The sequence below is a fragment of the Lissotriton helveticus genome, chromosome 5_1 (assembly GCF_964261635.1).
Source record: "Lissotriton helveticus chromosome 5_1, aLisHel1.1, whole genome shotgun sequence".
NCBI lineage: Eukaryota > Metazoa > Chordata > Amphibia > Caudata > Salamandridae > Lissotriton > Lissotriton helveticus.
In genome coordinates, this window is record NC_136065.1 from 11,968,264 (window position 1) to 11,980,835 (window position 12,572).

A 12,572-nucleotide genomic window follows, 5' to 3' on the forward strand; every position below is an offset into this window, starting at 1 on the left:
ATCTCGGGCTCTGCCCACTGCTACGCAGTGCGACGGTCCTCGACCTAAAAAAGACTAGGGCGAGACGCTACTTTCATTTCTTTGTGGTGGCTCACCGAAGTCTAATTTCTCATATTGTAAAATTCTGTTAACCAGTGCAGCATGCCACCTGTGTTGACTGTAGGAGAAAATCATTAAATAAAATAGTGCTGACAGACTGTAAAGAAAACATATTTGTAAATACTCAAGTAAAAGGACCAGTCCTCATGGGAAGTTACAAATGTAAACAATGCAGTACTAAGGAGGGACTATTAAGCCTATTAATAAATCAGAAACCAACATTTATAAAGGACGATGACACAAGCCAATAATAAAATATTGGCGGAGAGTGGGCAGATCTTCAAGTCCTTACCTAAATACGTTATGTTATGTTATGTTAAAGACACTTTTATAGCGCTCAGCTGCCCCAGCCAAGGGGCGTCCCGGCGCTTCATAGAAAGTACCCAAACACAACACAGCAATACAAGAACGAAAGCGCACAGATCAGAATACTAAGATGTATGGGGGAACAGATGCATTTTAATAGCTCTCCTGAACATCAGGAGCTCATCCATTTCACGGATATAGGGCGGAAGAGAATTCCACAATTTGGCAGCCAGAACCCGAAAGGACCGACATACAGCATGCCTCTCAGAGCAGCACATGCGCTGTCCATGCTCAACCTAAAAATTAGAGGAGTTTGTAACGGGAAGTGTACAACAATTGCTGTGGTATAGGAAGTGTGAAGAAGAGAGAGGCTGCATTGAATACCATTGTTTGAATAGGCCTAGGTGTACATGTCATGGTCACCTACTACTAGAGATGCACTAGTATGAATGTCTTGTCAATTATGTTGTTCACATCTATTGAATAATGCTAATAAATCATTGTATCTATGGTCAGTAATTGTTGCTCAGCAGGTCATTTCAGTACAAGGAAGATGTCATATGAGTTGGTCTTTGGCCTTCTTACCTTTTTGCATTACATAATGTTGTAAGATTCACAGCTAACATTTGTTCACTCTGTATTTATTAGGACTTAACCTGTATTTCCTCAGTAGATTTATTTTTGTAAAAGTATATCAATAAATAAAGAAATCTGTGAGGCACTCAGCATTGTTGTCTCAAAGTCTGTTAGGAAGTTCTCTGGTTATGCTGAATAGGCAGTACCTACGTCATTATCATATGAAATCTTATTGTCATATGTCATAACTACACTTTCACGATTTCTTTATTAACCTTTTTGCTTTCTCAAATTTGCTTGAAAATGCACCATTTGCCCATTCTTTGTTCAAAACGTTCTCTGGGGGAGAACTCTCCCCAACCCCCCCTTATGATGGTTGGGCTCGCTTGCTATACTCACTCAGCACAGAGCACTCATCCGGGACTTTTATGTCACATCACTTTTAAATGTTACTAGCTGTCACTGTTATTAAACCTAGAGTGAGCAAGAGTCCTGGATTTGCTGCTGCAGTCTTGGCAGATTTTAGAAGACTTAGCTCATACATTTTATTATGTTTGTAGAGCGCCTTCTGTGATTCTATGCTGATGAGGGTTGTCATCTTTGCCCTTGTTTGAAGTAAAAATGTAGTTGTTCTATTTTTGTGAAATGTCCCTGTGTTTGGCTTTAAAATTCTGGTCACACTAGTAAAACCCTACAGAGTGAGGTTTGTATACAGCACATGTCCCAAACTAAATTTCTTGAAAGTGGCCTCAGATATGTCGCTTAGTTAAGGGCACAGTCAAGTAAACTGTTTGTGTAGGATCACACAATTCAGCCAACTGGGAAATCCAGTATTGGAACCTAGTTTCCCTGCTTACACATTGTGCTATTCTACTCCCAATGACTCTCTCCTTCTGGGACACATTCGTTTCTGGACAGCATTTAAGAAGACATTATGTAATCAGACAAAAATTGTTCAAATCATCAAGCACAAAACATTCAAACCTGAGGAGGTAACGAGGGAATTTAAAGGAACTGCGTGCACACAAATTCATGAACACAGGCTAAGTGAAGTGAATTTCTTTACTTTACTAAGCACAAGAAGACATAGTTGAGATGCAAGATGGGGTGGGCTACAAAGATAAGCACTTGTTTTAAATATAATACATGGGGTCCTAGAATTGATGACCAGGTAATTGCAGAAAAACTAGCATTACAGTAATTCCAGTCCCAATTTTGGAATTGTGGTATAATTGTAGTTATTGTGTTTCTTTCCAGTTGCTCCTCAAACAAGTGTTTCACAAACAAAGACCGGCAACCACACCTTTCTGATTGGCTACGCATATGGATTCTATCCCAGGGAAATTGAGGTGAAATGGGTCAGGAATAATGTAGAGATGCCATGGAAGTCGAGCGAAATCCTGCCAAACCCTGATGGAACCTACCAGGTCAGAACAACAGTGGAAGTTCAGAAAGGAGATGATGTGAGCACTTACGAATACAATGTGAATCACATCAGCCTGCTGGAGACTAAGGCTGTGATGTATGGTAAGTACTCGCCTGTCAGAACTGTAGAATAACAAGCATTTACAATGCAATAGATCTCGCAGCATTAAAGTTTGAGTTATTGGCATTGTGTATGATAATGCGTTGCATTAAATTTTTAGCAAACTTTGAATTGGTGAGTAGTGAGTGTGTGTGCAAGAGTATGCTGTCCTTGAAAGCAGTGTGGTAGAGCAGAGTTGAGCCCTTTAAAAGTGGGCGACCCCCCACCCCAGCAGAATCCACTTAGAAACGTGAATATTAAACACAAATGTTAGAAATCCTACCCTTGCAGCTTTGTGGGTGCACCGATTGTATCACCCCTGAAGTTATTTGGACTGGGCTAAAAGGTTACGTAGTGCCCCCGCCAGGGAAAATAGAGAATATATGTAGCCTCTGATGGGTTACCGTATGTTTCCGTGACTTCTGTACATGGTCTGCACGGGCTGGCTAATCAAATCCCCCCCCCCGGAGAAGAAGCTGAAGAGATACGTGAGTACTGAGTGCACAGCTCCGCTCCTTTCGGGTTCCGCGTGCAGCTTTGACAGTGCAGCAAGGATGAAGGGCTGCTTTTTGGGAGGGTGGCTGAGGCAGCCTTTACCGATTTGTGAAGAAATTCGATGTGACTATTTTTCTACCTCTATACTACTTTCATCAGCGCTTTTTCCTTCGAGTTCAAGCGCTCAGAAGCTGGCTTGTTAGCGCTGCAGGAACGGAAATGCGTGTAAATAAATGCTTAAATGCCGAGTTTGCTCAGTCGTGCTCACAGACGAGGGCTGCAGGAAGTCCACCTGTTGTCTTGTTTATGCTGCCTTGGGACTGGTCAGCTTGTCTCGTTTGTTTATTTAGGAGTCAGAAATGCATTTTCATGTCAGTCAATGAATTTTCCTATTTGTGAAGTTTTTTCCCCCCTCATATTTCAGTGTAACAAGTTTGTGGAATCGCCGCGCCCTCCGTCGTATTCAGTTAGACAACGGCTATTTTGTCAGTTGTAATGCAAATTGTCAGTTAGCGAGCTTCCACTCAAATTCCCACGTTTTGCCATTTCTAGTTGTTTTGCTTTCACGTTGTAGTGTTTTCAGTAACTAAGTGAACGTTGGCAAGGCGTTCGTGGGCGCGTCTATGGCTCTGTGTAGGTAGTGGTTAGCATCGATTATTTCTAGGAGCTTTCTGTTTTTGCATGAGAAACACAATGCTACCTAGCCCTCAGTTTTGCTTTTTATGGCACCGTAAACAGCAGCTGTTCTTACTATTTTAGTGGTGCTCAGTGTATCGATCCGGTAAGGAAGAAGGGCTGAGTGAGCACTTCTGGGACGCCGACCTGTGTGACTTGCATCAGTGAGCACTTTACTCGCAGAGCAGTAATATACGATTAAAGGCGCTCTCCTGTCTGACCAGCTTCACACAGCGAGGTCGAGTGAGTTGAGTTTAGATTACAGCTCTTCGGTTACTTCGGCGCAAGAAGGCTGGAGAGGTATTGTGTGAACATCCTCTTAAAAGTGAAAATTATTCACTGGCAAAATAGAGGACGCCAGACCAACAAGTGTGAAATAGCGCATCCTCAGTGAGAAGTGCTCCCCAAAGCCTCTCGTTTTTTACCACAAACAGGGTTATTCAGTCTAGCAGCAAAGACAATGCGCTTGTGTTCGATAACGTCTCCTACCAGACCAACAGAGAAGCCCTCCACCCAAGAATGAGCACACTGTATCTGCCTAGCGCCTTGTGCAGTTCAGAACCCCTCTTAGCAGCTATATCACGTCACTTGGAGGTTCATGTCATTGGTGATAGCATGATTCCATTTAAAAACAAGGGCCACAAGGCGCTGCCTTGTCGGCCAGCAGCCGAATGGCACCCCTTTAATCCTCGGGGCTGATCTGGGACGGATCAAGCTACAGCGCAATCTAACAGTGCCAGCATGGTTAGTCCGGCAGGGCGACATGAGCGAAACCGAAACCTTTCGTGGGGCGGGACTTCCGTCTTCGGAGGCCCGCACACGCGCCCACGGAGAGAAACAGTGCTGGTGACACGGGGCTCCCATGCCCGAGGGAGAGCCCCGTGGAGGCTGCAGAAGTTTAGAATGGCGGTAAGTGGGGCCTAGTGGGGGGGGGGTGCGCTCGTATGTATGCGGTGGTGGCGGCGGCGGTGGGGGGGTTTCTATATGTGTGTGTGCGTGCGTGTGTGTTCAACATCCACCTGGAGAACAACCAGGACCGCAACACCATCGCCCTGCTGGAAAACCTCGCCAACCTCGGACTCAAGCAACTGGTCAACACCCCCACCCACTACGCCGGCCACACGCTTGATCCCGTCTTCTCTTCCAGCAAGTACATCACCTTCAGCCACGCCACTGGACTCCACTGGACTGACCACAGCTGCGTCCACTTCAGCTTCAAAAGATCCACGACCCACCACCACCCGCAACAGGTACCTCACAGGAATTGGAGCAAGATCACCGCAGACCAGCTCACCACCTCCCTCAGCCAGAGCCCACCCGCCAACACAACGGACCCCAACGAAGCAGCCCGCAACTTCACACAGTGGCTGACCGCCTGCGCCAACGACCTCGCGCCACTAAAGAACCCTCCCAGCAGACCCAGAAGCAAGAAGGCATCCTGGTTCACTGATGACCTCAAGGACTCCAAGAAGACCTGCCGCACCCTCGAGAAAGCCTGGCTCCTCGACCGGACCACCGACAACATGACCGCCCTCAAACACGCTACCCGCAAGCACCACCAGCTCATCCGCACCACCAAGAAGAAATCCCTGAAGGAACGACTGGACAACAACGCCCACGACAGCAAAGAGCTCTTCACTATCGTCAAGGAGTTCTCCAACCCCAGCACCGGCACCAAAGACATCACTCCGTCACAAGACCTCTGCGACTCCCTCGCCTCGTTCTTCCACCGCAAGATCGCCGACATCCACAACAGCTTCGGCGCTCCACCCACGCACCCAACCGTCGAACGAACGCCCCCCACCGCCACCCTTCGCACCTGGACCACGGTGACCACCGAAGACACAGCCCGCACGATGAAAACCATCCACTCCGGATCACCGACTGACCCCTGCCCACACCACGTCTTCAACAAGGCCGACTCCACCATCGCACCCCAACTCCGGAACATCATCAACGCCTCCTTCAACACCGCCACCTTCCCGGAGAGCTGGAAGCACGCCGAGATCAGCGCCCTCCTGAAGAAACCTACAGCGGACCCCACCGATCTCAAAAACTTCCGCCCCATCTCGCTCCTCCCTTTTCCTGCTAAAGTCATCGAGAAGATCGTCAACAGAAAGCTGACCGCCTTCCTCAAGACGAACGGATCCCTCGACCCCTCGCAGTCCGGCTTCAGAGCCAACCACAGCACCGAGACCGCCCTCATCGCAGCCACCGACGACATCCGGACCCTGCTCGACAAGGGGGAAACAGTGGCCCTCATCCTCCTGGACCTCTCCGCTGCGTTCGACACGGTCTGCCACCGCACCCTAGTCCAGCGCCTCAGCAACATCGGTATCCAAGAGAAGCACTGGAGTGGATCATCTCGTTCCTCGCCGGAAGAACACAAAGAGTCCGCCTCCCCATGTTTCGCTCCGAGGCCACCGAAGTCATCTGCGGCGTCCCGCAAGGATCTTCACTCAGCCCCACCCTCTTCAACATCTACATGAAACCTCTCGCAGCCATCGCACGCCAGCACAACCTCAACATCATCTCTTACGCCGACGACACCCAGCTGATCCTCTCCCTCACCAGAGACCCCGACACCGCCAGAACCTGCCTACACGAAGGGATGAAAGACGTCGCCGAGTGGATGAAGGACAGCCGCCTGAAACTGAACTCAGACAAGACGAAAGTCCTCATCCTGGGATCTTCGCCCTCCGCCTGGGACGACTCCTGGTGGCCCCCAGCCCTGGGCACCGCACCCAAGCCAACCGACCACGCACGCAACCTGGGCTTCATCCTGGACCCCTCCCTCTCGATGACCAGACAAGTCAACGCCGTCTCCTCATCTTGCTTCAACATCCTGCGTATGCTTCGCAAGATCTTCCGCTGGATCCCGACCGAGACCAGGAAGGCTGTCACCCAGGCACTCGTCACCAGCCGACTGGACTACGGAAACGCCCTCTACGCCGGAACCACAGCCAAGCTGCAGAAAAGACTCCAGAGCATCCAGAACGCCTCTGCCCGACCCATCCTGGATGTCCCCCGATGCAGCCACATCTCCAGCCACCTGAGGAACCTGCACTGGCTCCCCGTCGACAAGAGGATCACATTCCGGCTACTCACCCACGCACACAAGTCTCTCCACGACCTGGGCCCCAAGTGCCTCAACGACCGCCTGACCTTCTACACGCCCACCCGCCAGCTACGGTCCACCAGCCTCGCCCTCGCAGCCGTGCCACGCATCCGAAGAGCCACCGCCGGAGGAAGATCCTTCTCTTACCTGGCTGCCAAGACTTGGAACTCCCTAACCATCCACCTTCGGCTGACCCAGGACCATCTCGCCTTCAGGAAACAACTCAAGACCTGGCTGTTCAAGCAGTAGCATACCCCTCCCCCCAAGCGCCTTGAGACTCTCCCGGGTGAGTAGTGCGCTATACAAATGGCATGATTGATTGATTGATTGATTGATTGATTGATTGATTGGTGTGCTCGTGTGTGTCTCTGTGTGCGCATGCGTAAGCAGAGGAGGTGTGTCTGTGTGGTACAGCTTTCCAGGAGAGGAGACAGGAGCTGGCCAAAGCGAGCGCGTTCACGTGCGCGTGGCCCGCTCAATTCCGAATGCGCGGCCAGCTCCTGTCCCCTCTACTGGAAAGAACACTCGCTAACAATAGATCTCGGCGAGACCGCGCTTTCGCGTGGTTACGCGAGACCTAAAAAGGAGTAAAAGGAACTCCAACATGGCTGCCAATGCACATTAAAGAACCCTGGTCTAGTGTTTCTTGGGTTTCCCTCCGAAGCTCAGAGTGAAATGTTCATGATGCAAGAATTCTGCTTTGTGCACTTTACTGAGGCGATTTACCTGGTAAGAAGTATTACTTTAAGCTCCGTCGGGTTAGTTAGTTTAGTGGGGTAGAAACGTCATGTGTGGGCTTTGTTTAGTTTCCTTCATGTCCTGAGGTTATATATGTTGTTCTGCAGGAGACAAGTGTGCGTCTAGGGAGTCTCTTTGTTTGGTTCTGGGCATTTCCTAGTTTCCCATCTGTTCTGCATAGTGTTCCTTGAAGTGACTGGGCAGTGTCTGAGTTGAGATTAGTGTCTCAACTCAGCAGCTGCCAAACTCTAATAGCTTTTCCTCAGAGAAATGTTGAGTTAAAAGTAAATAAAGCTGGTTGGCAATCTTGAGTTAAGATTCTCTTTCTAAATGCCTGCTGCCAATGTTTAAAAAATATTTTACAGTGGTGTAGTTGCCAGTTCACTGAAGTGTTTAGTTTATTAAATTCCTGAAATAGCCTGAATAGAGATTAGTGTATCTGTGTTACAGCTGTCACTAAGAGAAGGGGGTGCAGTGCATCCTGAGCTCTTTGTGAAACCAAAAAGAACAGTGTTTCCAGTCAGCTTCACAACTCCTTACTGCTGCTTTGTTTCTACAGCTACTTACGACAAGCTAAGTGTATCTTTAGCAGTTTAAGTAGAAAAATACAGTACAAATTGTTTGAGAAATTGTAAAGAACAAAATAGAACTAAGAAGTGACTTACCTTGCTCACGACAGAAATCTCTTCTTGAGTTTGTTCTTTTCTTTAATTCCTGAAGTTAAAGAGAAAAAGATGATTTATCTACTACACTTACACAGATCTAAGAAATATATATATACTATCACAGAAGAGGGACACTTTCCTGATCCACTCTGGGTATGTAACCATACACATATGCTAAAGCTATGTGTTATGTTCCCTTTTAGTCCACTGACCACAAAAACCAAATAGAGCATACAGACAACATAGCCAGTCAGAAGAGTAGGAGCAATACCCACAAGGAAAAAGACCAGGGTGGACCAGGCAGTCTCTTCTTATCTCCATCCCTCCCTTGGTGTCCTCCTGCCAACTTGCGTTATTGATTGGAGGAGTGAATTGAGAGTGGCGTTGGGAACTATTGTGATTCTGCTCCCGTGAAGGTTTTCGGGCTCCTGACAACGCCACTTCCAGGACAAGAGGTGAAACTTACATCTGAAGTCGAGAGTCATATGAGACTACAGAGGGTTGTGATGTTGGCTTGTGCTAAATGATTGGAATGTGTGTTATAGTTATTTTTGCTTTTTATGAAATGCACATAATTTTGAATGAAAATATGTATCATGTGTATGGTGCATAATGTATCTGGTGGATATCTTGTTTACAAATTGCACATCTCTCATACAAGTCCCGTAGATTCCCACAGAAGACTCTTATGTTGACTCTGGTACGTTATATGTAAATACTGAACAAGTTTGCGTAAAGCAAAATTCCTGAATTGTGCAATATTTTATCCACTCGATAAATGTTTCACCCTGATGAGAGCTGTACCGGTATCAACTTGAGGCTAGGGGTGACTGCAGTCTTCTGGATATTATACCGGTGCTGTAACTCCAAACGTAAGGGAGGTGGTCTCAGGATAATCATCACATGTGTTTCCTCATTTGCCTGAGATTGTTCTGATTGTTGGGGGTACTCTAGTTGAAAGTAGTACGGTATTGAGAAGTAAATCTTTAGATATGAAATGTGTATGATTAAGGGGTGGATAGTAAAAGGTGAAGATCTTAGCAGTCTTTAGTTTACAAACTCCATACCTCTCTTTTTCTTGACATCCCGGTGTACCAGTGATTGATAACCAGTTAGCCTCTCTGTTAAAGATGTCTTACCTAGAGATCTTCAGAGCTGTACAGACCATTATTCCCTTTGTTAAAAACGTCTAATCTTCAGATCTATGAAGATGTACAGCCCATTATCCGCTTTCTTAAACATGTCCAACATTGAGATCTCTGGAGATGTACGGCACATTATCCGCTCTGTTAACCATGTCCAACATTGAGATCTCTGGAGATGTACGGCACATTATCCGCTCTGTTAACCATGTCCAACATTCAGATCTCTGGAGATGTACGGCACATTATCCGCTCTGTTAAACATGTCCAACATTCAGATCTCTGGAGATGTACGGCACATTATCCGCTCTGTTAACCATGTCCAACATTGAGATCTCTAGAGATGTACAGCACATTATCCGCTCTGTTAAACATGTCCAACATTGAGATCTCTGGAGATGTACAGCACATTATCCGCTCTGTTAACCATGTCCAACATTAAGATCTCTGGAGATGTACAGCACATTATCCTCTCTGTTAAACATGTCCAACATTGAGCTCCATGAAGATGTACGGCACATTATCCGCTTTCTTAAACATGTCCAACATTCAGATCTCTGGAGATGTACGGCACATTATCCGCTCTGTTAACCATGTCCAACATTGAGATCTCTGGAGATGTACAGCACATTATCCGCTCTGTTAAACATGTCCAACATTGAGATCTCTGGAGATGTACAGCACATTATCTGCTCTGTTAACCATGTCCAACATTAAGATTTCTGGAGATGTACAGCACATTATCCTCTCTGTTAAACATGTCCAACATTGAGATCTCTGGAGATGTACAGCACATTATCTGCTCTGTTAACCATGACCAACATTGAGATCTCTGGAGATGTACAGCACATTATCCGCTCTTTTAAACATGTTCAACATTGAGATCTCTAGAGATGTACGGCACATTATCCGCTCTGTTAAACATGTCCAACATTGAGATCTCTGGAGATGTACAGCACATTATCCGCTCTGTTAAACATGCCCAACATTGAGATCTCTGGAGATGTAAATGTAAATGTAAATATTTTTGTACTTGTATAGCGCACAGCTACCCGCAGTGGGTTTCCCGGCGCTTGTACGAATACCGCAAGGGAACCCTTCGTGGCTTTCCCTGTGAAGTGTCCTCTCCTGGGCACCCCCATGGTGCAGACCAGGCATCCCTCGCGTTGTGGGGGCCGTTGTGGAGACTAAGCAAGCTATTGCCCAGAGTTGCAACGTGGGACCCATGATCAGAATAGGCACTGAGGCGAGAATATCCGGTCAGGGGAATTAATGAGTCCGAGACCCGCCGAGGCGGTAATCGAACCCTGGTCCCTGGCCAGAGCTCTGCATCGAGGTCTGCCTGCTCTAACCATTGAGCCGCCACTTCTCCACTGAGCACAGCACAGTACAGCACATTATTCGCTTAGTTAAACATGTCCAACATTGAGATCTCTGGAGATGTACAGCACATTATCCGCTCTGTTAACCATGTCCAACATTGAGATCTCTGGAGATGTACAGCACATTATCCGCTCTGTTAAACATGTCCAACATTGAGATCTCTGGAGATGTACAGCACATTATTCGCTTTGTTAAACATGTCCAACATTGAGGTCTCTGGAGATGTACAGCACATTTTCTGCTCTGTTAACCATGTCCAACATTTAGATCTCTGGAGATGTACAGCACATTATCCGTTTTCTTAAACATGTCCAACATTGTGATCTCTGGAGATGTACAGCACATTATCCGCTCTGGTAAACATGTCAATCATTGAGATCTCTGGAGATGTACGGCACATTATCCGCTCTGTTAAACATGTCCAACATTGAGATCTCTGGAGATGTACAGCACATTATTCGCTTTGTTAAACATGTCCAACATTGAGATCTCTGGAGATGTACAGCACATTATCCACTCTGGTAAACATGTCCAACATTAAGATCACTGGAGATGTACGGCACATTATCCGCTCTGTTAAACATGTCCAACATTGAGCTCTCTGGAGATGTACAGCACATTATCCGCTCTGTTAAACATGTCCAACATTGAGATCTCTGGAGATGTACAGCACATTATCCGCTCTGTAAGCAATGTTCAACATTGAGATCTCTGGAGATGTACGGCACATTATCCGCTTTCTTAAACATGTCCAACATTGAGATCTCTGGAGATGTACAGCACATTATCTGCTCTGTTAAACATGTCCAACATTGAGATCTCTGGAGATGTACAGCACATTATCTGCTCTGTTAAACATGTCCAACATTGAAAACTCTGGAGATGTACAGCACATTATCCGCTCTGTTAAACATATCCAACATTGAAAAATCTGGAGATGTACAGCACATTATCCGCTCTGTTAAACATGTCCAATATTGAGATCTCTGGAGATGTACAGCACATTATCCGCTCTGTTAAACATGTCCAACATTGAAATCTCTGGAGATGTACAGCACATTATCCGCTCTGTTAAACATGTCCAACATTGAGATCTCTGGAGATGTACGGCACATTATCCGCTCTGTTAAACATGTCCAACATTGAGATCTCTGGAGATGTACAGCACATTATCCGCTCTGTTAACCATATCCAACAATAAGATCTCTGGAGATGTACAGCACATTATCCGCTCTTTTAAACATGTCCAACATTGAGAAATCTGGAGATGTACGGCACATTATCCGCTCTGTTAAACATGTCCAACATTGATATCTCTGGAGATGTACAGCACATTATCCGCTCTGTTAGCCATGTTCAACATTGAGATCTCTGGAGATGTACAGCACATTATCCTCTCTGTTAACCATGTTCAACTTTGAGATCTCTGGAGATGTACAGCATATTATCCGCTCTGTTAAACATGTCCAACATTGAGATCTCTGGAGATGCACGGCACATTATTTGCTTTGTTAAACATGTCCAACATTGAGATCTCTGGAGATGTACGGCATATTATCCGCTCTGTTAAACATGTCCAACATTGAGATCTCTGGAGATGTACAGCACATTATCCGCTCTGTTAACCATGTCCAACATTGAGATCTCTGGAGATGTATGGCACATTATCCGCTCTGTTAACCATGTTCAAGATTGAGATCTCTGGAGATGTACGGCACATTATCCGCTTTCTTAAACATGTCCAACATTGAGATCTCTGGAGATGTACTGCACATTATCCGCTCTGTTAAACATTTCCAACATTGAGATCTCTGAAGATGTACGGCACATTATCCGCTTTCTTAAACATG

The 12,572-nt window shown here is 46.4% G+C and overlaps 1 protein-coding gene across 1 annotated transcript in view; it reads left to right on the forward strand.

Moving 5' to 3' along the window:
• Positions 1-2,540, forward strand: part of LOC144752355 (major histocompatibility complex class I-related protein 1-like) — a 106,746-nt gene extending 104,206 nt beyond the window's left edge. The window contains exon 4 of the mRNA XM_078640292.1: positions 2,239-2,540. Coding sequence (XP_078496418.1) covers positions 2,239-2,540 — 302 coding nt within the window. The remainder of the gene's footprint in view (positions 1-2,238) is intronic.
• Positions 2,541-12,572: the final 10,032 nt, after the last annotated feature.